The following is a 25561-nucleotide window of genomic DNA, read 5'->3' as shown; positions in this document are numbered from 1 at the left end:
AGAAGATTGGAGAGCCATCAACTTCCTGTTTTAGCCACAGGGCCACACCAAGCTGCTGGGAGATGGGAAGTATGAGCCAACTTACCCAAAAGAAAAAGACTGCTACAGAAAGACTCTATCCTAGGAAATGTGCCAGGGAGAAGCAACTTCCCCAGCATGCACATTAAGAGACACAATGACATAGTCTGACCTTCTGGGGGCGCTACACTAGAAAAGGGAAGAAAGCCTCAGATGGGCATGGGTACAGCTTCCTAAACACACTGCACATGCTTACCTCCCGAGGGTAAGGAGGGCAGCCCACTCTAAGGGAAGAATCATGGGAAAGGGGTGTGAGATGCCGGAAGTGGGCCAGCCTATGAAGGCCTAGCATCAAGGTTAAACATTGCACTTGCTCTTCAAGTCACCCACTTGAGTCTCTTCTAAGTGTACTTTCCTTTCTTTCCTGCTCTAAAGCTTTTAGTAAACTTCCACTCCTGCTCTGAAACTTGCATCAGTCTCTTTTTCTGCCTTATACCCTCAGTCAGTTCTTCCTTCTGAGGAGGCAAGAATTGAGGTTGCTGCAGACCCATATGGGATAACTCAGATACATTTCCACTGTTAACAATTTTACATAAACTTTTAGAGATATATTATCATTAGCTCAGAGTAACACAACTAGTAAATGGTAGAGTCAAGGTTCGAACTCAGGTCTTTAGACTTGTAAATCTATTGAGCCAGTAAATGAGAGTGCCCAAAACTGCCCCCAAATTTGGTCTCTTTTCCACCCCGCCAAATTACCTCACAATCCCATTGCTTCCTTTCACACCACATAAGATATGTGTAAAAATGTATCAACCCAGGAGATAACTGAGATTTCATTCTGTGAATTTCTAATAGAAAAATTGCGTGCCTGATTCAATACCTATTTGTTAGATATTTAATATATATTTTCTTCTATTAGGATATCCCATTCTTACTTTCACTGGGCAGATTGCCTAAATGGTTATGTAATCAACCGTGGGGTAATATTCCCTGATCATCAGCCTGTTTTGCACCTGTGGTTTAGCTTTTGCCAGAAGGATATGCAAAAGTTGAGGGAGGGTGGATGAGAATTAAATGATTTCTTTTTCATGTGCCTGGGAGGAGCCCTTTATTCCAGCCCCTGCCCAACTCCATTAAAAGCAATCACTCCCCCTGGACAGCCACAGAGCAGGTTCATTTGCAGGGAGCTACCATGGCTGATAAATCCAAATTTATTGAGTACATTGATGAAGCTTTAGAAAAATCTAAAGAAACTGCACTTTCTCGCTTATTTTTCACCTATCAGGGGATTCCTTACCCCATCACCATGTGCACCTCAGAAACTTTCCAAGCGCTGGACACATTTGAAGCCAGACATGATGACATCGTGCTAGCATCTTATCCAAAGTGCGGTAAATAACAAGTCATCTCCTACAAGCACACTTCTCATAGTGAGTAGGTTGGGGAGGGTGTGAGACAAAGGTGGGACGAAAGCGGTTCCTCATTGCAGGAATCTGACTGAGGGTCAGTGAGGAGGAGGGCCACCGTGGTTAAGTACGCAGGTTATATAATCAGTAGATAGAATTGCTAGATTAAAAAACCCCAGTGTCTGAAGGAAGAGCTCTGTGCAGAAAGGCCATTATGGAGGATGGAGAGCAGAAGGGGATGGTTGATGGGCCTGGAAGGGAGTTGCATGAATGTGGGAAAGTCCAGTTGGCAAGGAGCAGTGACAGTAGCAGTGATTTTGTCTTGATTTTTGGCTGGACAAAAGCACAGCCACTTCTGTACTTTACATGATGATTTCCATGTTACAAATTATTTTTCAGGATCAAATACTGCTCCGTCAGTTTCTCCAATCACTTTTACAAAGATCTTTCATCAATGGAAAATAAAACTTGAAGAATCTAAATTATCCTGCTTTTTACCATTTCCTTTTGATTCCTTTTACTGTTGTTTATTAAAGCCAACCTCATTTAAAATGTTTTTTTCTTAACTGATGCTGTGTTTTCCTAAAATCAAAATATAGATTCCTGTAGAAAATATGTATTAATTTAATGTAAAATAATATAAATAACTTATAATAAACTTTCTATAACATAACATTGTTCTATAAGAAACATATTCTAGATTCAAAATGAAGCATTGTCCCTTATTAAAGGAGACATCCGAGAAATAAGTTGAATTTTATACTAATTATAGGTAAATGCTGTTTTCCATCAAACCATTGCTTTCCATAGCCCAAGTTATTTCAAACACAGAAGAACTAAATATACACATCAGGGAATGGTTGTAGATTTTAATTTTTATCATGTATATGCTAAAATAACGTGCTTTTGTTACATCAAGACTCCGTAATGAGTTTTTATTCTCTGATTTTTCTGATAGGTTCAAACTGGATTCTCCACATTGTCCACGAATTAATATTTGCTGTTTCTAAACAAAAGTATGAATATCCAGAATTCCCAGTTCTTGAATGTGGGGATTCAGAAAAATATCAGGTTAGTACAAACAGCCTTTAACTTTACAGCAAATTATCATAGAAAGATTTCTTCCAGTTTGGGGGTTCTTTAGTTTTCAGTTTAGAAAGTGCAATACTAATAATTATCACAATTTACTGTGTGCCTACCGTATCTTCAGCACTGTTCAGGTATCATCTTATTTTTTGCAAAATAACCTTATTACCATTTCACAAAAGATAGAACTGCTAGGGACTTGCCCAATGTCAAGGGACTAATAAATGATAGAGCCAAGATTTGAACCCGTTTTCTAGTTTGAGCTTTTAACAACTATACCGTATAGCCAGCCTGTTTTTGTTCTTTTTATTTTAAGTAGGGGGAAAGTAAGCTGAGAAACCTCAGGAAATGAACAGAAAAGCCTCATCTCTGAAGACATGGACCTGTGCAGGATGCTAGTAGGAATCACCAGTCTTTTCCTCGTAAGGCATGATTTTTTTTTTTTTTTTAATGGAGTCTCATTTCATTGCCCAGGCTGTAGTGCAGTGGTATGATCATGGCTCACTGCAGCCTTAACCTCCTGGGCTCAAGCGATCCTCCTGCTTCACCCTACTGAGTAGTTGGGACTACAGGCACATGCCAGTACACCTGGCTAATTTTTAAATTTTTTTTTTTGTAGAGACAGGGTTTCATTTCGTTGCCAGGCTGGTAATGAACTCCTGGGCTCAAGTGATCCTCCCACCTTGGCCTCCCAAAGTGCTGAGATTATGGGCATGAGCCACCACGCCCAGTGATTTTTGATTTCCCTATCTCAGTTATGATTCGTGTGTGTGTAAGGGATGGGAAGAAATCAAGCATTAGCTAAGAGAATAAGCCACTGATGTGTGTGAAGGGGATAACAGGTCATCCTAGCTGTTATTACTTACCTTCCCAATACAACTAACTGGGACTTGGGTGTGAGATAGGATGTTCTACTCCCTGCCCAGGGAAGGCAAGAAAGGAGTGGGAGGAGGATCTACCTCAGGACATCAGTGCTTGGACAGTAAAAGGACATGGAAGACAGCCCCTCCCCACTCCTAGACACACCAGAATGCAGCTGGGAAGGGAAGGTTGTATTCAAGGGGGAACCACAGTCTCAGTAAAACTTTCAGAAATGTTCATCACCAAGACTCCCAACAGGCAAACAGAACTCAGTTACTAAGCATAAAGCTACTGGATTGGGACTTAGGGAACAGCTTCTGGAAGGTGACTGAGACAGTGCCATGATGACAAATACAAACTTGAAAGTTGGAACCTAGATGGAAGGAAGTCCATTTCCATGGATTAGGCCAAAGTAGCACAAAAACACATGATAAAGGAGATAGGTGTTCAGGGACTCAGAGGGGAGTGGTTTGGAGGTAAGTGACAAGTCCTGGATCTGGTCGGCAACAACAGACCAGAGAGGGTCATCTGGACCAAAGCAAACCTGATGAAGGCTCAGCCAAGATGGGCCCAGGAACCTAGGATGGGCCAACAGGGGCAGTAAGAAGCTTTGTCCTAGGTAGGAAATAAGGAAAAGCCCTATAGACTTCCCCTGTCCAGGTCTTTGCATAACCTTTTACTAAGGAGAGTGTTTAACATCACCTTTAGAAATGATGCCAACATTTATCCAGATTTCAATTTCTCTCTCTCTCTCTTTTTTTTTGAAATGGAGTCTCACTCTGTAACTCAGGCTGGAGTGCAATGGTGCGATCTCCTCTCACTGCAACCTCCACCTCCTGGGTTCAAACGATTCTCCTGCCTCAGCCTCTCGAGTAGCTGGGATTACAGGTGTGCACCACCACGCCTGGCTAATTTTTTGTATTTTTAGTAGAGACAGGGTTTCATCACATTGGACAGGCTACTCTCGAACTCCTGACCTCAAGTGATCCACCCCCCACAGTCTCCTAAAATGCTGGGATTACAGGCGTGAGCCACCACGCTTGGCCAATATGCCCTTTATTTTTAAATGGAAATCAGTGAAATGAACTTCACTTAACGATTATTTGCTTTACAGAGATCTTTTCTGGAATACATATTTTTCCTTACATAAGGTGTCTAGAGAACTTTTCTGGAATACATATTTTTCCTTAAATAAGGTATCTAGTCTTTGCTCACACTTGGGCTATATTATACATTTTAATGAACATAGTAGTATATATTATGTAGCTATCTAATTTTATTACAGTTGACTTCCATTTTTCCCTTGGGTGCTTTTCTAATCCTTTTAGTAACTTTACCATTTCTCATGCATCTGTACATGATTTTTGGCCATGAAGTTTTGTGGAAACCACACTCTATAACTTAATCTGAAAATAATCACCTGTGCGATTTTGCACAAAGTGCTTAAAACCTCAAAGCCTGTTCTTAATCTCTAAAATGGGGGTTACAATATCTACCTGAGAGGATTGTTGTGAATGAGTATGAATGAGTTTGAAAAATGCCTCAAATGTTTAAAAGTACAGTTTGATGTAAATGAGATTTTACACTGCTAGTCACCACTTGGGCCCGTATCATTGATTTAAAGTGTGTTTTATTTTTAAAATTTCATTTTTTGTCCCCTTGCTTGAGTTGAAATCTCCACTAAGTTTTTTTGTTTCTCTTTTTTTAGATAGAGTCTCACTGTGTCGCCCAGGCTGGAGTACAGTGGCTCGATCTCAGCTCACTGCAACCTCCACCTCCCGGGTTCAAGTGATTCTCCTGCGTCAGCCTCCTGAGTAGCTGGGACTACAGGCAAATGCCGCCACGCCCAGCTAATTTTTTGTATTTTTAGTAGAGACGGGGTTTCACTGTGTTGGTCAGGATGCCCGGCCTCCACTAAGTTTTTACAGAACAATTGGCTACAAACATCTGAATATCCTTTTATCACTTACAATGAGCAGTTATATTGTAGCTGCAACCAAGCAGTGAGTGACCTCTACAGATGTGGGACTAAAAACTTGAAGCCTTACTTCCCTGTATAACATATACTAATGGTCTGATTGTAAGTGAAAACCCTTAATCCTGGCAGATTAAATAGATAATTTTATCTTCAAAATTATCTATAGAAATAGATTACAAAAAAAGAATCAATCACCGTAGTCCATATACTGACAATATATTTCTCTCATGAAACATTTCTCAGACATTTAAGTAACTCTGCACTTTCAGGTTCCATTGAGATATTTTATTGCCTAGAGTTTTAGCTGGTTAAACAGAAAGATTTAAATGTTAAAAATGGATTTGCAGGAACTGTGGAAAGACTTCACTATTTCTGTTAAAGACCTTGAATATAGAAGAGATCCAAATTAAATGAAAGTGTATATTTCTTTTTTTTTTTTTTTGAGATGGAGTCCCGCTTCGTTGCCCAGGCTGAAGTGCAGTGGCGCAATCTTGGCTCACTACAAGTTCTGCCTCCCGGGTTTACACCATTGTCCTTCCTCAGCCTCCTGAGTAGCTGGGACTACAGGTGCCCACCACCACGCCCAGCTAATTTTTTATGTTTTTAGTAGAAATGGGGTTTCACCATGTTAGCCAGGATGGTCTCGATCTCGTGACCTCGTGATCCGCCCACCTCGGCCTCCCAAAGTGTTGGGATTACAGGCGTGGGTCACTGTGCCCGGCTGAAAGTGTATATTTCAGATTATGAGCGGTCTTGAACAAAATGGATTTGATATGATTATGGGAAAAGGTAATTTTTTTAAAAAATTACAAAAATGATTGGGAAATGGTAAGCAGGGTACAACAAAGAAATTCAAGAATATTTTAATTATTTGTTTATCTTTGATTCTTCATTCCTCATCTCCACAAAGTAAGAAAACAGAAATAAAGAAAAATTGGCCAGGCATGGTGGCTTACGCCTGTAATCCCAGCACTTTGGGAGGCTGAGGCGAGCGGATCCCCTGAGGTTTAAGGAGTTTCAGACCAGCATGGCCAACATGGCGAAACCCTGTCTCTACTAAAAATACAAAAATTAGCTGGTCGTGGTGGTGGATACCTGTAATCCCAGCTACTCGGGAGGCTGAGAAAGGAGAATTGCTTGAACCTGGAAGGTGGAGGTTGCAGTGAGCTGAGATCGCACCACTGCACTCCAGCCTGGGCGACAGAGTGAGACTCTGTTTCAAAAAAAAGAAAGAAAGAAAAATTGGAGGAGGAGGAGAAGATATAGTGACAGTAGTGCTGGAAACTGTCATTTAGATACCCAACCTAGGAGTGATTCCACACACACACACACACACACGCATGCACACACACATTTTCACCTTTTTGTGTTTATTTTTAAGAGAATGAAAGGCTTTCCATCACCAAGGATTTTGGCAACTCACCTCCACTATGACAAATTACCTGGGTCTATCTTCAAGAATAAAGCCAAGGTGAGTGTCCTTTCCTACTGATAATTCTTTGAAATTTCTATGTATAGATATTAGTTTTTGGAAGTATAACATGAGTTTGTTCCTCCTCATAGAAGCTTAGTAAATGAAGTGTGACATTTAAATTTTTTGTTTCTTTCTTGACGTATATTTGCTATAGTTGCAGTAAAGTCAAATGCATTTTCAACAAGGATATAAAACATATGCATAGAATAAAATGTATTTTATAATCTGTTTTACAGTGAATAATTTTCCGAATCCCGCTAGTATATTTAGAGTGTTTCAAACACACACACAAAAATACAATCTAGTAAAATGAGAAAAAAAATTGTTCCTTTGTTTCTTTCTGGTGAGCACTATTTACCTGAGGCCTAAAACTATTTTTTCAAATATATTTTAAAATTTTATAGAGACAGCATCTCAATATGTTGCCCAGGCTGGCCTTGAACTCCTGGCCTTGAGAGATCCTTCTGCCACCAAGGCCTCCCAAAGTGGTGAGATGACGGGCATGAGCCACCATGCCTGGCTAAAACTATTTTATTTTTGAATTTCACATATAGTAACAAACTTCACAGCATGCATACAGAACTATATGTGCTTTGGCTGTTCTTACCATTTGTTTAAAAATGTTTTTTTTATTAATCAGTATTGATATATTTCTTGTAATTACTAGTTTTTACCCAACCCTTTCTGTTTCCTCTCACCTGGTCCATTCCTTATTTCTTGGTGCCTTTTTTCTGTCTCAGAAGAAAATGATTTGAATTAGTTACAACCAAGATTTAAACTCCCTGCAGGGTGTGGTGACTCATGCTTCTAATCCCAGCACTTTGAGAGGCCAAGGTGGGCAAATCACTTGAAGTCAGTAGTTTGAGACCAGCCTGGCCAACATGGTGAAACCCCATCTCTACAAAAAAATATTAGGTTGGTGCAAAAGTAACTGAGGTTTTTGCATTACTTTTAATGGCAAAAACCCCAATTACTTTTGCACCAACCTTGTAAAAATAGCCAGGTGTGATAGCACGTGCCTGTAATCCCAGCTACTTGGGAGGCTGAGGTAGGAGAATCACTTGAATCCGAGAGATAGAGGTTGCAGTGAGCCAAAATCTCACCACTGCTCTCCAGCCTGGGTGGCAGAGCGAGACCTTGTCTGAAAAAAAAAAAAAAAAAAATTAAACTCCTGCTGAACGCTAGCAAGAATGGGAGACTAGTGAGATAAGAGCAAAGAAAGGCAAAAGAGGAAAACTGTTAAGATAACTACAGTTTCAATGGTAAGAGACAGGAGGGGAAGCAAAATAAGAAAGGAAGAGTAGGAAAGCAAACCTTAGGGAAGTGGAGGTTTAGAATGAGCAGCTTTGTGGCTATGATACAAGAATCCTAGTAGCTTAAAATGGGAAAATATCTTAAAGGTCATCTGTGCTAATTCCCATCGAGTGTTTGAATTCCACTAAGCAGCTGGACCATGATTGAGCACCTCCAACAATAAAGATCTCCAGTATCCCCTAAGCCAGCTTTGAATAGCGCTGTTAAACAGTTTTTCCTTGTATTGAGTATTTGTAAAGACTGAAATACCACTTTAACACATAATTTCCCCCGTTTAATGCAGTTAACACATTTTTCCTTAGAGTCTCTATAATAAACAGAGCTGAAGTAATTTATAAAGCGTTGGACTTGGGGCACGCAGGCTTTGAACAGTTTCACATTTGCAAGAATACAAGGGCAAGAAAAGAGCAACAGGGACTGGATGCAGTGGCTCACGTCTGTAATCCCAGCACTTCGGGAGGCCGAGGCAGGAGGATCACTTGAGCCCAGGAGTTCAAGACCAGCCTGGGCAACCCCCGTCTCTACAAAAAATACAAAAATTAGCTGGGCATGGTGGTGCACCGCTGTGGTCCCAGCTACTTGGGAGGCTGAGGTGGAGGATTGCTTGAGCCCAGGAGGCAGAGGTTGCAGTAAGCGAGATCACACTACTGCACTCCAGCCTGGGTGACAGAGTCAGACCCAGTCTCAAAAACAACAACAAAAAACAAGAGCAACAGCAGGGAGGTAAGACGTTGATGTGTGGAATTTGTTCATACTCCAGCCAATTAGCCCTCAGATTTAAATTTACATCTTTGTAAACTTACGTCTTTGTAAACTTACAGATTGCTACCAGCCAGGCCAATTGAGTGGTAGTTAAAGCCTCAAATATAAAACCCTCAAATGACAAGAATCTACTGTATTTGGACTGGCGGCAGGGATGAGTGTTAGATCTAAGCACAAGACAAGACCCAGACCCATTGATCTCTACTCAATTTTATCTTGTTAGTGTTAGTTAAATTCTTTTTTTTTTTTTTGAGACGGAGTCTGGCTCTGTTGCCCAGGCTGGAGTGCAGTGGCCGGATCTCAGCTCACTGCAAGCCCCGCCTCCTGGGTTCACGCCATTCTCCTGCCTCAGCCTCCTGAGTAGCTGGGAGTACAGGCGCCCGCCACCTCGCCCGGCTGATTTTTTTTTTTTTTTTTTGTATTTTTAGTAGAGACGGGGTTTCACCGTGTTAGCCAGGATGGTCTCGATCTCCTGACCTAGTGATCCGCCCGTCTTGGCCTCCCAAAGTGCTGGGATTACAGGCTTGAGCCACAGCGCCCGGTGGTGTTAGTTAAATTCTTTAGGCAGACAAGGTATTTTGATATCCCGATTCCCTCCCACTGTCATGTTATTTACAAATTTGGTAAATATAGCTTCTATATCTTTACCTAAATCATTACTTAAAATATTAACTATGACCCAGCCAAGATAGTGGAAGGGCTTATTAAAAACCTCCCAGCAGGTTTACATTAGTTAATTAACTATTTATACCCAGTCAGTTTTGTTGTTGTTGTTGTTGTTGTTGTTTTTCTGACGGAGTCTTGCTCTGTTGCCCAGGATGCAGTGCAATGGCACGATCTCGGCAACCTCCGTCTCCTAGGTTCAATCAATTCTCCTGCCTCAGCCTCCTGAGTAGCTGGGACTACAGGTGCGCAACACCGCGCCTGGCTAATTTTTGTATTTTTAGTAGAGGCAGGGTTTTTCCATGTTGGCCAGGCTGGTCTTGAACTCGACCTCAAGTAATCCACCTGCCTCAGCCTCACAAAGTGCCGGGATAACAGGCGCGAGCCACCACGCCCAGCCCCCAGTGAGTTTCATATGCCTAAGTGCTCCTGCTGCTGGCTTACATTCTTACTTTTTTTGTAGGAGAAAGCATACGCTACTCCACCTACTAATCTAAAACCATGTTGAAAAAATCCACGTGTTAACTGACTTGTTCTTAGAGGATCCATGTTGCCCCCTGTTGGTTACAGTTTCCTCCTTTAGGTGGCCCCAAATCTTGTTTTTAGTCAATTCTAGACTTCTCCCAAATGAAAGTGAATATCACAAATCTGCACTTTGCAAAATCCACATCTTTCCCCTTTCTGAAAGGGAAATGACTTCTGCCTGTTCTAGGGCAGGAGTCTGTCTGGCCTCACATGTTTTCGGATTCCTCGGCATTCAGGAACATGCTGGATCATGTGTCCTCCAGTTTCCTCAGTTCTTGAAATGGAAGGCTTCAGGCCAGAAGGCTGAACTTGGAGCAGACGTGTGATCCTCTACAATCTTTTAGTTCTCTGGGGTTTCAGTTTGTTCTTTACAATGTTTATTTCACGCTACTCATCCAAAGGAACACTTTCCTCATCAGAGAAGACAGATATAGGAATTCAAACGTTCTGTGTCATCTACTCACCCATGAACATCATACACAGAGAGTGGGCTTTGCCATTCTTTAATCTTCTCTCACCAACTCTAAAACATTATTTTTGTCGTCCTTAACATTATTTGCAATTTTTATTTGGGGGTTTAAACTTTCAGGTCATACTTTTGTGATTATCCTAGTGAGCTTGGTCTTTTTTTTCCTTTTTACATCTTCCATGCATTTTGTTGCCTAAATTCATTAGCAAGAATCCTCTGCTACAATATCAATCTTTTTCTTCTTCTTTCTTTCTCTCCTTTCCCCAGATTTCCCCATCAGCCACTTCCTGTTCCTCAGTTTCCTACTGTCATTCTTTCTCTCTATATTAACACAATTATGTAATACACGAGTGGACATGATATTGCTCGCCCTGTCAATTTTCCAGATTTCAAAACATAGACCTAAATAAATTAACTCAGTTTTTGCTCCCTAGATATTGGTGATATTTCGAAACCCTAAAGATACGGCAGTATCTTTTTTCCATTTCCACAACGACGTCCCCGATATTCCAAGCTATTGCTCTTGGGATGAATTCTTCAGACAGTTCATGAAAGGACAAGGTATGGCTGTTGGTAAAATAATTCTTCTTACCTGAACAGATGACCACACAAATGTGAAAACCCAAATGTGTTTTAGGGTAAAGGAAGAAGATTTAGGTAGATCTGGGAACCAAAAAGTTACACTTAAATGAACTGTTATAGCACCATTAGTTCTGTGCATCCCACAATTAAATGCATTGCCGTTTTAAAAACTAATTTGGGGCTGGGCACGGTGGCTCACGCCTGTAATCCCAGCACTTTGGGAGGTCAAGGCAGGTGGATCACGAGGTCAGGAGATCGAGACCATCCTGGCTAACACAGTGAAACCCTGTCTCTACTAAAAATACAAGAAATTAGCCGGGCGTGGTGGCACACACCTGTAGTCCCAGCTACTCCGGAGGCTGAGGCAGGAAAATTGCTTGTACCCAGGAGGCAGAGGTTGCAGTGAGCTGAGATGGCGCCACTGCACCCCAGTTTGGCAGAGCAAGACTACATCTCAAAACAAAAAACAAAACAAAACAAAAAAGCAAACTAATTTGGACAAGTCATATGTTAACTATGAGTACAGAGTGACCAAAGAGAGCTTTAACAGAGAGTGATGTAGAAAACCATTTGTAGTTAACTTCCTTGTCACTACATAACATTGATAAAAACAAAAAATTTTTTTAAAAATTTTTAAAAAATTTGACACTGAGACTACTACACTGAGACTACTACACATGACACTGAGCTACTATACCTAAGACATTTGTTTGCTAGAAAGAAAATAAGTTTTTGTGAGAAATAAGTTTTTGTTAAACGTTGATATTTTGTCTCTGGTTTATTGATAACTACAAGTGTCTACTAATGCTCCAGGTGCTAAAGTAGGGGTTGTCTATGCATTATTTTATTTAAGATTTATAACAAACTATGAGTAAGGTGGTATTAGCTCCATTGAACAGATGAGAAAACTAATCAAAATATAAATCAGACAGGCACAGTAGCTCACGTCCATAGTTCCAGCACTTTGGGAGGCCGAGGTGGGCGGATGACTTGAGGTTAGGAGTTTGAGATTAGTCTGGCCAACATGGCAAAACCCCGTCTCTACTAAAAATACAAAAATTAGCCAGGTGTGGAGGCGCATGCCTGTAATCCCAGCTACTCAGGAGGCTGAGGCAGAAGAATTGCTTGAACCCAGGAAGCGGAGGTTGCAGTGAGCCAAGATTGATCAACTGCACTCCAGCATGGGTGACAGAGCAAAACTTCAACACAAAAAATAAAATAAAATAAAATAAAAAATAAAGAAATAAAAATACAAAATTAGCCAGGCGGGGTGGCTAATGCCAGTAATTTCAGCTACTTGGGAGGCTGATGCAGGAGAACCATTTGAATCCAGGAGGCAGAGGTTGCAGTGAGCAGATAAGGCACCATTGCCCTCCAGCCTGGGCAACAAGAGTGAAACTCCATCTCAGAAAAAAAAGTTAAATCACTTGCCAATGCTTGTAAGTGGCAGTGACTCTATATCCATAAGTATAGTGGCCAGAGACCAGTAACTGATTCCTTTTATTAGTGGCTTCTTTGAGTCTCTACGGTGTAATAAACGGGATATTAAAGCCCAATGACCCTAGAGGAGAAGCTGTTGTCAGTTCACTCTAAGAGGACTACTTTTTAAAATTATTTTTGTTGTGTATATTTAAGGTATACAACATGATATTTCACCACATACATAATGATTAATACAATCAAGCAAATTAACATCTCCATCATGTCACACAATTACCTTTTTTGTGTTTAGTAAGAACACCTAAAATCTACTCTTTTAACAAATATTATATGGTATAAAATCATTAACTGTCATTAACTGCCATCCTCATGCTGTACATTAGATCTTAAGATACTCATAACTGAATAATTCATAACTACGTAACAAGTTTGTACCTTTTGACTTATGTCTTCCCATTTCCTGCCCTTCCCCACCCCTGTAACCAGCATCCTACTCTCTATTATGTATCTGACTTTGTAAAGATTCCACATGTAAGTGAGATCACGGTGTATTCTTCTTCTTCTCTTTTTTTCTTTTCTTTTTTTTTTTTTTTTTGTTTGAGACAAGGTTTCACTCTGTCACCTAGGCTGGAGTGCAGCGGCGCGGCTCACTGCAGCCTTGACCTCCTGGGCTCACGTGATCCTCAGCCTCCTAAGTAGCTGGCATGCACAGGCACGCACCACCATGACCAGCTGATTTTTTTTCTTTTTGTAGAGATGGAGCCTCACTATATTGCCCAGGCTCCATATTTTTCTTTTTGTATCTAGCTTATTTTGGTTAACATAATGTCCTCCCTCCATGTTGTTGCAAATGATGATGAGAAACTTGTCATCAGTGGGACAACCTATTTTAGGGAGTCTCTGTTTCCCTATCCATCCTTGGAAAGGTTTGTTTTTCTCATTTAACAGGAAGTCTGAAGGTAGGTGGCTGGTTCCTGGGATCACTGGCCTGCACCTCTGATATTCCCTTGGCCTCTCTCTCATACTTTTTGCAATAGACCCTGAAATTGGCTACTATCCTTCCAATCATCACCTTTAGGTCATGAAAAAGGAGGAAGGATAGCAGTAGCCAAGTGTGTTCCTTAGCTCCACACAGCAATAGTTTTGCCAGAAACCTTCCAGCAGACTCTTGCTTGTGTCTCACTGGGCAGAACCATTTCATGTGGCCACTTACAGCTCTGAGGAAGGCAGGAAATCAAGAAACAGAATTGTCATGATCAGCTTAGACCCAAATAATCAGGGTTTGGTTAGCAACAAAAAACAGGATGTATTGGATGTTGGGTGGACAACTTACAGTATTTGTGACAGCAAATAAAACACATAGAAACTGCCTGGCTCAAAGCAAGGGCTTCATGATAACAATGATCGTGATAATAATTATATTATTAATGATAGTAATGATAATAATAGTAATGGCTATTGAGGCCGGGTGGGGTGGCTCACACCTGTAATCCCAGCACTTTGGGAGGCCGAGGCGGGTGGATCACCTGAGGTCAGGAGTTCGAGACCAGCCTGACCAATATGGTGAAACCCCATCTCTACCAAAAATACAAAAGTTAGCCAGGCATGGTGGCGTGTGCCTGTAGTCCCAGCTACTCAGGAGACTGAGACGGGAGAATTGCTTGAACCCAGAAGGCAGAGCCGATATCGCACCACTGCACTCCAGCCTGGGTGACAGAGCAAGACTCCATCTCAAAAAAAAAAAAAAAAAAAAGGCTATTGAGTGTTACAGTGAAGCAGGCACTGTTTTTAGCATTTGACATGTGTTAATTTATTTAAACCTCATAACGCCCCATTTTACAGATGAGGAATCTAAGCTACAAGGAGTTTTAGGAGTTGCTCAAAGTCACACACCTAGTAAACAGCACAGCTGATCCGTGTCTACATCTGCACTGTCCAACGAGGTAGCCACTAACCATAAGTGACAACTGAGCCCTTGAAATGGGACTGGTGCTAAATAACTAAATTTTTCATTTTAAAAAATTTGAATTTATTCAAAATTTTTAATGGATATACAATTCAGTTACTGAAAAACTTTTTTTTTTTTTTTTTGGACATGGAGTCTCGCTCTATTGCTCAGGCTAGAGTGCAGTGGCACAATCTCGGCTCACTGCAACCTCTGCCTCCCAGGTTCAAGCAATTCTCCTGCCTCAGCCTCCCGAGTAGCTGGGATTACAGGTGCAGGCCGCCAAGCCCAGCTAATTTTTTGTATTTTAGTAGAGACAGCGTTTCATCATGTCACCCAGGCTAGTCTCCAACTCCAGAGCTCAGGCAATCCACCCGCCTTGACCTCCCAAAGAGCTGGGATTACAGGCGTGACCCACCATGCCTGGCCTACTGGAAAACTTTTAAGTAAGTGTAATAAGTTGGGTATGTGAATATACTTTTTAAACTGTAAGTTTTATTAAATCTAAACATACATCAAGTATTTTCAATAAAAGTTTAGCATCCAAATTGAGATTCTCAGTATATGTCTCATACTCAATGGCTTTTGAAGATTTAGAATATTAAAAGAATGTAAAGCGGCCGGGCGCGGTGGCTCAAGCCTGTAATCCCAGCACTTTGGGAGGCCGAGACGGGTGGATCACGAGGTCAGGAGATCGAGACCATCCTGGTTAACACGGTGAAACCCCCGTCTCTACTAAAAAAATACAAAAAACTAGCCGGGCGAGGTGGCAGGTGCCTGTAGTCCCAGCTACTCGGGAGGCTGAGGCAGGAGAATGGCGTAAACCCGGGAGGCGGAGCTTGCAGTGAGCTGAGATCTGGCCACTGCACTCCAGCCTGGGCGAAAGAGCGAGACTCCGTCTCAAAAAAAAAAAAAAAAAAATGTAATACTTCACTCATAAATTTTTGTTGATTACATGATGGAATAATATTTTTGATAAATTGTGTTAAGTGGAGTAAAACATTAAAATTAATTTCATTTGTTTTTTTAAAATTACATATACGGCTAGCATTACATTTTTTTTGAACAATGACAGCCTAGAAAATGTCTTTTTCATCATTTCTTTCTGGCATTATCTCTGTCGGGTTTCATGTGTCATTCACTATTTCTGAATTTTTATCCACCGAAATATTCATGAATGTCTTGTAGTTTTTGTAAATCATTTTTGTAACTTGCTTAATTTTGTGTTATTTATGAAAAACGTTTCAAAAGGTAAGAAAATAAATAGAAATTCAGAGAATGGGACTGATTTCTGTCACCTTTTCGTGGCAGGGATTTATAATAACATAAACATATCTCGAGCATATACACATATGTATAGTTTATATTTTATAGCATAAATTAACTATCATTTTAACCTCTGTTATTCAACATTTCTTAAAGTCTTCCCCACTGTGTTTTTAGTTTCTTGGGGAAGCTATTTTGATTTTGCAATCAATTGGAACAAACATCTTGATGGCGACAATGTTAAGTTCATATTGTATGAAGACCTGAAAGAGGTGAGATTATTCTTTATATTTTAGAGCAAAATTTCTTGTAAGTTACAACATAGAGCACTTACTTATAATGTCCGATTGTATGAACAAATATGGTGTTCAATTTTTTTAAATATTCCAGATACATGGTACGGTGCTAGAAAAGAAAACTCAAACCATGCATACATGCTTAGGTTGTTCATTTAACAGAAATAAAATAATGCTTAGCAACTTATTACTAAAAGTAACTGCTTTATTTTCCCTTTATGATGGATAGCTCAAATTCGTAATGAAAAAAAAAAAAAAACAAATAGGTCTCAGTCGATTTAATTGAACATACATTTTATTGTGAACTAATTTTTCCAGTCAAGTTATTTTTAAAAAATTGTTTATTGATGTAACAAGTATCTAGTAAGTGATTGCTCACCAATTAGGCCCTGGTGATACATCAATGAACAGACCAGACAAAGATCATTGCCCTGTAGTAACTTACATGCCAGTTGGAGAAGGTGGAAAGAAAGAATGATACATAATAAACACAATAATTTTTAAAATGTATATAGTATGTGAGAAAAAAAGAAACAGCATAGCTAGTGAAGGAAAATTAAAAATGCTGGGGTGCAAGGCATGGGGAAGGATTGGACACATTCCAGTGTAAAATATGGTGCTCAGGCTGGTGTGGTGGCTCATACCTACAATCCCACCACTTTGGGAGGCTGAGGCAGGGGGATCACTTCAGACCAGGAGTTCGAGACCACCCTGGGCACATTTCAAAAAATTAGGCATGCACCTGTAGTACCAGCTACTCAGGAAGCTGAGACTGGAGGATCACTTGAGCCTAGGAGGTGGAGGCTGCAGTGAGCCATGATTAGACTACCACACTCCAGCCTGGGTGACAGAGTGAGATCCTGTATCACAAAACAAAAAAAAAGGAACAGGAAGGTTAGGAGAGAACTTATTGAGGGGATGTGATTTGAGCAAAGATCTGAGGGAAGTGGGGGAGTGAGCCAAGTAGGTAATTGGGGAAGAGCATTTCTGGCAGAGGGAATCAACTGGAGCAAAAGCTGGGATAGTCCTGGTGAGATTAAGAGACGGCAGATGTGCCTGGGTCAGCAGGAATAAACCAGGGCTGAACAGCCAATGAGGACAGAGTCAAGGAGGTAGGATGGTATATGAGGGATAGAATGGCAAGCCACTGACTCTGGCTTTCACTTTGAGGAAAGTGGGAAGCCATTGTGGGATCTGAACAGAGGAGTGATTGGAGCAGATGTGTTTTTAACAAGATCGTTCTGGCTAGGTGTGAGAATGAACTGGGGCAAAGCAAATGCTGGGAGGGCTGTAAAGAGGGCACTGTAATAGTCCAGGCAAAGGAAGATGGTGCCTCAGGCCAAGAAGGGGCCATGCGGGGGAGGAGAAGAGGTTGCATTCTGGATATATGTTGAAGGGAGGGCCAACAGTATTTGCTGCTGAATTGGATGGAGGGGAGAGTGGCAAGAGAAGGAGAGAAGTCAAGTAAGCCTCCAATTTTATTGGCCTGACCAATAATATTGAGGGCCGAGTTGCCATCAATTGAGTAGGAGATGGCAGCAGGTGAATGACTGTCGGGGAGATCAGAGGTTTGGTTTTGGACACGTTAAATTTGAGACGTTTATTAGTCATCCTAATTGAGAGGTCAAGTAGGCAGTTGGGCGTACAAGCCTTGCAAGTACAGAGAGTTCTGGGCTGTAGATAAAGTTTGGGCATCGCTGACACATAGATGTGCTTTAAAGCTGTAGAAATATATACCTGGGTATATATAGAGAGAAGATGACCAAGAACTGAGTCTCGGAGCCCACCAATTTAAAGAGTTTGGGGAAAAAAGGAGGAATCAGCAACGGAGACCAGGAAGAGGGAAGGGCTATGAGGTAGGAAGGAAAGCAGAGTCCTGTGGAGAAAGCATGTTAAAGAGAAGGGAGTATCAAGTGCTCCTTAACTTAATTGAGTTTCTAATACCAGTCTTCCGTTACATTCTTATACAAAGAAAATGTGGTTTAGGTCAGGTGTAGTGGCTCACGCCTGTAATCCCAACACTTTGAGAGGCTGAGGCGGATGGATCACCTGAGGTCGGGAATTTGAGACAAGTCTGACCAACACAGTGAAACCCCGTTTCTACTGAAAATACAAAAATTAGCTGGGTGTGGTGGTGCACGCCTGTAATTCCCAACTACTCAGGAGGCTGAGGCAGGAGACTCACTTGAACCCAGGAGGTAGAGGTTTCAGTGAGCTGATATTGCATCATTGCACTCCAGCCTGGGCCACAGAGCAAGACTCCATCTCAAAAACAAAAAACAAAACAAAACAAAACAACAACAACAAAAATGTATGGTTTAGGCCAGGCACAGTGGCTCACGCCTGTAATTCCAGCACTTTGGGAGGCCAAGCTGGGTGAATCACCTGACGTCAGGAGTTCGAGACCAGCCTGGCCAACATGGTGAAACTGTTTCTAGTAAAAATACAAAAATTATCCTGATGTGGTGGCACGCACCTGTAATTCCAGCTACTCAGGAGGCTGAGGCAGGAGAATTGCTGGACTCCTGGAGGTGGAGGTTGCAGTGAGCCAAGATCGTGCCACTGTGCTCCACCCTGGGCAACAAGAGAGAAACTCTGTCTCAAAAAAAAAAAAAAAAAAGTGTAATTTAATCTACCCTTTCTGTTTATAGGATGCATGTATATAATATGAAAGAACATATTAATGCTAGTTTAGAATAATGTTTCTGAAACTTGTGCACCATAGAATACAAGTGTTGCCACAGCTGTTAAAAATTATTTCTTGAGGTTTGGGAGGAGGTTATTTAAATAGATTTAGGAAGTGCTGTGTTCTATAGCCTGCTCTCTTGGAGATTCATATTGTGCACTGGTCTGTTAAAGACTCTGATAGCAGCCTGGGCAACATGGCGAAACCCTGTCTCTACAAAAATACAAGAATTAGCCAGACGTGGTCGCACACACCTGTTCTCCCAGCTATTCAGAAGGCTGAGGTGTGAGGATTGCTGGAGCCAGGGAAGTTGAGGCTGCAGTGAGCCGTGATGGTGCCCTTGCACCGCTCTAGCCTGGACAGCAGAGCAAGACTCTTTCTAAAAAAAAAAAAATTTCTTCAAGTTTTTATGATTCTAAAAATTAGACTTTCTTAATGGAATTAAACATTAACTATAAATAGAATTCAGAAAAAAAGAGAATTCAAATGAGCACACACGAATACATTAATGTCCTCAGCTGGTCTAGGTTGGTGTTTTTTAATGCAATGATATCATCCTAGATGAAATTATAACCTGTGAATTAATGTTACTGTCATTATTTACATGGTAAAATCTATTATCTGGTAAGTTCAACAAGAGTCATAAGTTGAAACTACAAAGTATAATCAATACAGAATATCTTATAGAGATATCTCAATATTGATATAAGAGATGAAAGTACTCCAAGTTTAAAGTGGGGGTATAAGATGAACTAGGGAGTTAGGCTTAATAACTCCAATGACTAAAAAGTCTGTCTTAGCACAGAGAACAATTCCCATAGGAAGAAGTTTATCTTTAAGAAATTTTTTTTTTTTTTACAGAATCTGGCTGCTGGAATAAAACAGATTGCTGACTTCTTGGGATTCTTCCTAACTGGGGAGCAAATTCAAACTATCTCAGTCCAGAGCACCTTCCAAGCAATGCGTGCAAAGTCTCAGGACACACACGGTGCTGTCGGCCCATTCCTTTTCCGCAAAGGTAAAGTTGCACTGGTTTCTGAGATTGTATCAGTTAGGGACTGACTATGCACACAATAGGCAATCCATATAACTTTATCTTAAGTAGGATAGGGTTTTATTTTTCTCTGCCTCAATAAGAGGTCTGGGCACAGCCTCTCCAGAGCTGTAACTGGCAGCCCCATACCATCTTTTTTTGTTTATTTCTTTGTTTTGAGATGGAGTCTCGCTCTGTCGCCCAGGCTGGAGTGCAGTGGCTCGATCTTGGCTAACTGCAACCTCTGCCTCCCGGGTTCAAGTGATTCTCCTACCTCAGCCTCCCGAGTAGCTGGGACTAACAGGCGCCCGCCACCGCACCCAGTTAATTTTTTTGTATTTTTAGTAAAGACAGGATTTTACTGTGTTGGCCAGGATGGTCTTGATCTCCTGATCTTGTGATCCGCCTGCGTTGGCCTCCCAAAGTGCTGGGATTACAGGCATGAGCCACCGTGCCTGGCTGCCCCATATCATCTTTTACAGTCCTTTCTGTGGTTGAGAGTCCTTTCTGATGATGACCTTCTGAAAACAAGATAGCAGCTGAAGTTCAAGTATTATGTTCAAATTCAGATAGGAGAAAGCGAGTGGGCAAGGGGCAGAATCGTATTAGTTGAGCGAGCCCCCTTTAAATAACTTTTCTGGAAGCCCCATCAGTGACTTTTTTTTTTTGAGACAGAATCTTGCTGTGTTGCCCAGGCTGGAATGCAGTGGCACAATCTCAGCTCACTACAACGTCTGCCTCCTGGGTTCACGAGATTCTTGTGTGCACTGTCATGCCTGGCTAATTTTTTTGTATTTTTAGTAGAGATGGGGTTTTGCCATATTGGCCAGGCTGGTCTCAAACTCCTCTCCCAAAGTGCTGGATTGCAGGTGTGAGCCACCGCACCTGGCCAATGACTCCTTTCTTTCTCTCTCTCTTTTTCTTTTTTTTCCGAGACAGAGTCTTGCTCTGTCACCCAGGCTGAAGTGCAGTAGTGTGACCTCAGCTCATGGCAACCTCCGCCTCCTGGGTTCAAGTGATTCTCCTGCCTCAGCCCCTGAGTAGCTGGGATTATAGCCACCCATTACTATGCCCAGATAATAATTGTATTTTTAGTAGAGATGGCGTTTCACTATGTTGGCCAGGCTGGTCTCGAACTCCTGACCTCAGGTGATCCACCCATCTCGGCCTCCCAATGTGCTGGGATTACAGGTGTGAGCCACCATGCCTGGCCAATAACTTCTTACATTTCATTGGCCACTTTCCTTGCAGTGGTGGCTGGGAAATGTGACTTTTTAAAGCCAGGTGTATTACTACACAGTTAAAATCAGGGTTTTGTCAATAAGGAAGAGGAAGAAAATGACTATGGGAGAGACAATTAGCTCTCTCTGACATGGATGATATTTACTATATTTCATTAAAGTATTCTAAGTTCTTGTGGAAATGTGTGATAATATAGCTTAAGGATTGCCAGTGTCATTTTTCATTGAGTATATAATGAAATAATGAGATGTAGAGGTAGCACATATACCAGCAAGGACAACAACAGCTAACAGCAGGCATCTATCATATATTAAACATTTTGTTGGGCTTAAATTTTATTGTAAAAAACACTGAAGTTCTGAGGCCGGGCACAGTGGCTCATGCCTGTAATCCCAGCACTTTGGGAGGCCAAGGTGAGTGGATCATGAGGTCAGGAGTTCAAGACCAGCCTGGCCAACATAGTGAAATATGGAACTTACAACTTCAACCTAAATGATCAAAAGATCATTAAGAAAAAAGTAACTTTCTTTACTGGTAACAGCCAGTAAGAAAAAACATCGCAAACTCAGGCAAAATAATACATTTTTGCAAAATTATCAGTATCTGAGGTCTTAACGAAAACTTGCTATAAAATGTTAACTTTCAAAGGGTATTTAAAGTCTTTAAGAGACTTTAGAAAGAAAAATATCATTTCTCAAAAAGTGGAATTTCAAGTTCTAGGTGTTTGGAGAGGAGTAAGGTTAAGGGGTCATTGAAGCTGATGGGCTCCCCCTAGTGATGTAAAGAAAACATGTCACCTCCCACACCACCGATGGTGGAGTCCCAATGGATATTGTTAATTTTACAACAGAAATCACATTAGGTTTTAAAAGTGTAAAACTTTTGACTGGGCACAGTAGCTCACGCCTGTAATGCCAGCACTTTGGGAGGCCGAGGCGGGAGGATCACCTGAGGCCAGGAGTTCGAGACAAGCCTGGCCAACATAGCAAAACCCCATCTCTACTAAAAATACAAAATTAGCCGGGTGTGGTGGCAGGCGCCTGTAATCTCAGCTACTCAGTAGGCTAAGGCAGGGAGAATTGCTTGAGCCCAGAAGGCAGAGGTTGCAGTGAGCCGAGATCGCACCAGGGCGCTCCAGCCTGGGCAACAGAGCGAGACACCATCTGAAAAAACTAAACAAAGAGTGTAAAACTTTTTCCATGTGTCCATTTTAACATATCAGAGTGAAATATTGCACTGAAAATGGTAAAATCCTGAAGAAATATTCTAACAGATATCTGGGTCTACTGTTTTTTGTGTGTTGTAGGCGAAGTTGGTGATTGGAAAAACTTGTTCAGTGAAACTCAGAACCAGGAAATGGATGAAAAATTCAAAGAGTGCTTAGCAGGCACCTCCCTCGGAGCAAAGTTGAAGTATGAGTCATATTGCTAGGGTTGATTTCAGTCAATTCAGCAGGCCTAGATTTATTTTCCTTAATAATAATTAAGTTTAAATAATTAAATGATAATCAAATAATGATAATTAAACAATATTGAAATCTAAATAATACAAAACAAAATAATAATACAATTTAATAATAATGATAACATTGGAAATTTTTGAGCACAAATAAAAGTTTGTTAACTTTTTCAAGAAAGGGTATTTTAGCTGTCTCAAAGGGACTCTATTATTAATACATTGCACTGGAGTTTTAACTTATTTTGTGCTCTAGGTTCACATAAGAGGGTAAACAGATACTATCAGATACACACCTAGAGCTGTGTTTGGCCATAGATGACACAGGCCTCCAAATGATGCACAATTTTCTGTACTTTCGTCATAATATAACTCCTTTCTTACTATGGATCAAAGCACTTGGTGGCTATCTCAGACTTAATGTTGGGGGAGAGTTAATTCCATCTCTGCAATAAATTCCATTCTAATTTGGTTCAAGAAAAATGCATTGCTCATCTGCTCCATGTATGCCATTGCAGTAGGCCTTAGGAAGGCCCCTTCTCAAGGGACCTTATATTTCTACTTTATATGATCTTTAATTCAGAGCGAAAGGTAAGAGATTGTGTTATTTTACCATAAAGAGTTTTTCTTTTTCTTCTGGTTTTTTTTTTTTTTTTTTTTTTTTTTTTTTTTTTTTTTTTTTGAGACAAAGTCTCACTCTGTCACCCAGGATGGGGTGCAGTGGCACAATCTCAGCTCACTGCAACCTCCACCTCTCAGGTTCAAACAATTATCCTGCCTCAACCTCCTGAGTAGCTGGGATTACAGGCACACACCACCACGCCCGGCTAGTTTTTGTATTTTTAGTAGAGGCAGGGTTTCCCCCATATTGGCCAGGATGGTCTTGAACTCCTGACCGCAGGTGATCCAGTTGCCTTGGCCTCCCAAAGTGTTGGGATTACAGACATGAGCCATGATGCCTGGCCTATCAAGACTTTTTCTACCACAGAGCCTCAAGTAGTCATGTGGAACTAATGAGAGAAGATGGAAAATGTTCTAGAAAGAAAGAATACTGGCCGGGCGAGGTGGCTCATGCCTGTATCCCAGCACTTTGAGAGGCCGAGGCAGGCAGATCACTTGAGGTCAGGAGTTCAAGACCAGCCTGGCCAACATGGGGAAACCCCATCTCTACTAAAAATACAAAAATTAGCTGGGTGTGATGGTGTGCACCTGTAATCCCAGTTACTGGGGAGACTGAGGCAGGAAAATCGTTTAAACCCCGGAGGCAGAAGTTGCAGTGAGCTGAGATCATGCCACTGTACTCCAGCCTGGGCAACAGAGCGATACTTTGTCAAAAAAAAAAAAAAAAAGGAAGGAGGGAAGGAAGGAGGGAAGGAAGGAAGAAAGGAAGGAGAGAAAAGAAAAGAAAAGGAAGGAAGGAAGGAAGGGAGAGAGGAAGGAAGGAAGGAAGGAAGGAAGGAAGGAAGGAAGGAAGGAAGAAGGAAGGAAGGGAGAGAGAAAGAGAGAGAGGAAGGAAGGGAGGGAGGAGAGAAAATACTAAATAAAAAGCTAATATCTAGAGTATATAAAGAACAACTAATATCAATAGATGAAATAAAATATAGCCTAGTAGGAAAAAAAAAAATGTAGCCAGGTGCTGTGGCTCATGCCTGTAATCTCAGTGCTTTGGGAGGCTGAGGAGGGGGAATCACTTAAGGCCAGGAGCTCAAGACTAGCTGGAGAAACATAGCAAGACCTCATCTCTACCAAAGAAAAAATTAACCAGGCATGGTGGTGTGTGCCTATAGTACCAGCTACTCAGGAGACTGAGGCAGGAAGATTGCATGTGCCCAGGAGGTTGAGGCTGCAGAGAGCCATGATTGTGTCACTATGCTCCAGCCTGGGCAACAAAGACCTTGTCTCTTAAAAAAAAAAAAAAAAAAAAAAAAACAGTGTAAAGGATATAGACAGGTAATTTATAGAAGAGGACATCCAAATGGCAAATAAATAATGAGAAAAAAATGTAGTAATTAGGAAAATTGAACAACAGTCAGAGCAATACTGGGATCTCTGAGAAGGAGTAAACAAGTGAGTTGATCCCTACACCTTCCTGAGCATGCTACCTATAGGCAGTTTCCAAGCTGCAGCATAGGGAAAGGGAACCTCATACAAAAGTCTCATAAAATTGGAGTTGGATATTGGGAGTCATGCAGGCTGAAGAGGCTAGATTTTCAGAGCAGATTGCTGGGGAAAAGAGCACTGTATGTTAAAAATTTAACATAGCAAGAACCTCAAAGATCTGCAGAGGGAATCTTTCTAATCTTTAACTGAGTGCAGATATGTGTATGCATGGAATAATACTTTACAAAGACAGTGTAAATTTCCATCAAGACAAGGAAAGTCTTGCTGGAAAGCAGTGAGCCAAAGAATTTTCCTGAACTTCATCCAGAGATGGAAATAGTTCATGTTCCCACCAGTCAAAGTGGAGAGACTAATACCCAGGGCATTGGGTAGGTTTCCCAGAACAGTAGATTAGATGAAGAGGAAGAAAACAGCAGGGAACTTGAAGGCATAGCAATAGAAACTATTCTAAATGAAGACAGAAAAAAACAAACAAACAAACAAACAAAAAAACCAGAAAAACATAAGCAGAACTTCAGTAACTTATGCGACAATATCAGGCAAATTTACATGTAATTGGAATATCAGGAAAAGGAAAGAGGTACAGAAAAAAATGGAAACTGATGACTGAAATTGTTCAAATTCAAATAACTCTAAATCTGCAGATTCAAGAAGGTCAACAAACCCCAAGCTGAATAAACATAATGAAATGGCATCAAAACACATCCTAATGCAATTGCTGAACACCAGTGACAAAGAGGAATCTTTGAGGCAGCTAAAGAAAAAGATGTTACATATAAAGAAACACGTAAGAAATACAACAGACTTCTCATCGGAAACTATGCAAGACAGAAGGCAATGGAGTAATATCTTTGAAAGACTGAAAGAAAATCTTTGTCAACCTAGAATTTGATATCAGGCAAAAATATCTCTCAGAAAAGAAGATAAATACTTTTT

At 41.1% G+C, this 25561-nt stretch overlaps 1 protein-coding gene across 1 annotated transcript; it reads left to right on the top strand.

Moving 5' to 3' along the window:
* The first annotated feature begins 1213 nt into the window (after nucleotides 1-1213).
* Nucleotides 1214-22606, top strand: LOC105464852 (sulfotransferase family 6B member 1). Its single transcript, XM_011712950.3, has 7 exons — nucleotides 1214-1412; nucleotides 2386-2498; nucleotides 6734-6823; nucleotides 10994-11120; nucleotides 15970-16064; nucleotides 19636-19792; nucleotides 22356-22606. Exons 1-7 carry the CDS (start codon nucleotides 1214-1216, stop codon nucleotides 22478-22480), a joined length of 906 nt encoding a protein of 301 aa, XP_011711252.3. The 3' UTR covers nucleotides 22481-22606.
* The last annotated feature ends 2955 nt before the right edge of the window (nucleotides 22607-25561 follow it).

Source organism: Macaca nemestrina, chromosome 13, assembly GCF_043159975.1.
Source record: "Macaca nemestrina isolate mMacNem1 chromosome 13, mMacNem.hap1, whole genome shotgun sequence".
Lineage (NCBI taxonomy): Eukaryota > Metazoa > Chordata > Mammalia > Primates > Cercopithecidae > Macaca > Macaca nemestrina.
Note: the sequence above shows the minus strand (reverse complement) of the source record. Positions and strands in the feature narration are given on the sequence as shown.

Excerpts from the sequence above, each read along its gene's own strand:
- LOC105464852 (XM_011712950.3), top strand. The coding sequence starts at position 1,214 with ATGGCTGATAAATCCAAATTTATTGAGTACATTGATGAAGCTTTAGAA. Across the intron at positions 16,065-19,635 it reads TGTATGAAGACCTGAAAGAG|AATCTGGCTGCTGGAATAAA; the intron begins GTGAGATTATTC and ends TTTTTTTTACAG. Across the intron at positions 19,793-22,355 it reads CCCATTCCTTTTCCGCAAAG|GCGAAGTTGGTGATTGGAAA; the intron begins GTAAAGTTGCAC and ends TGTGTGTTGTAG.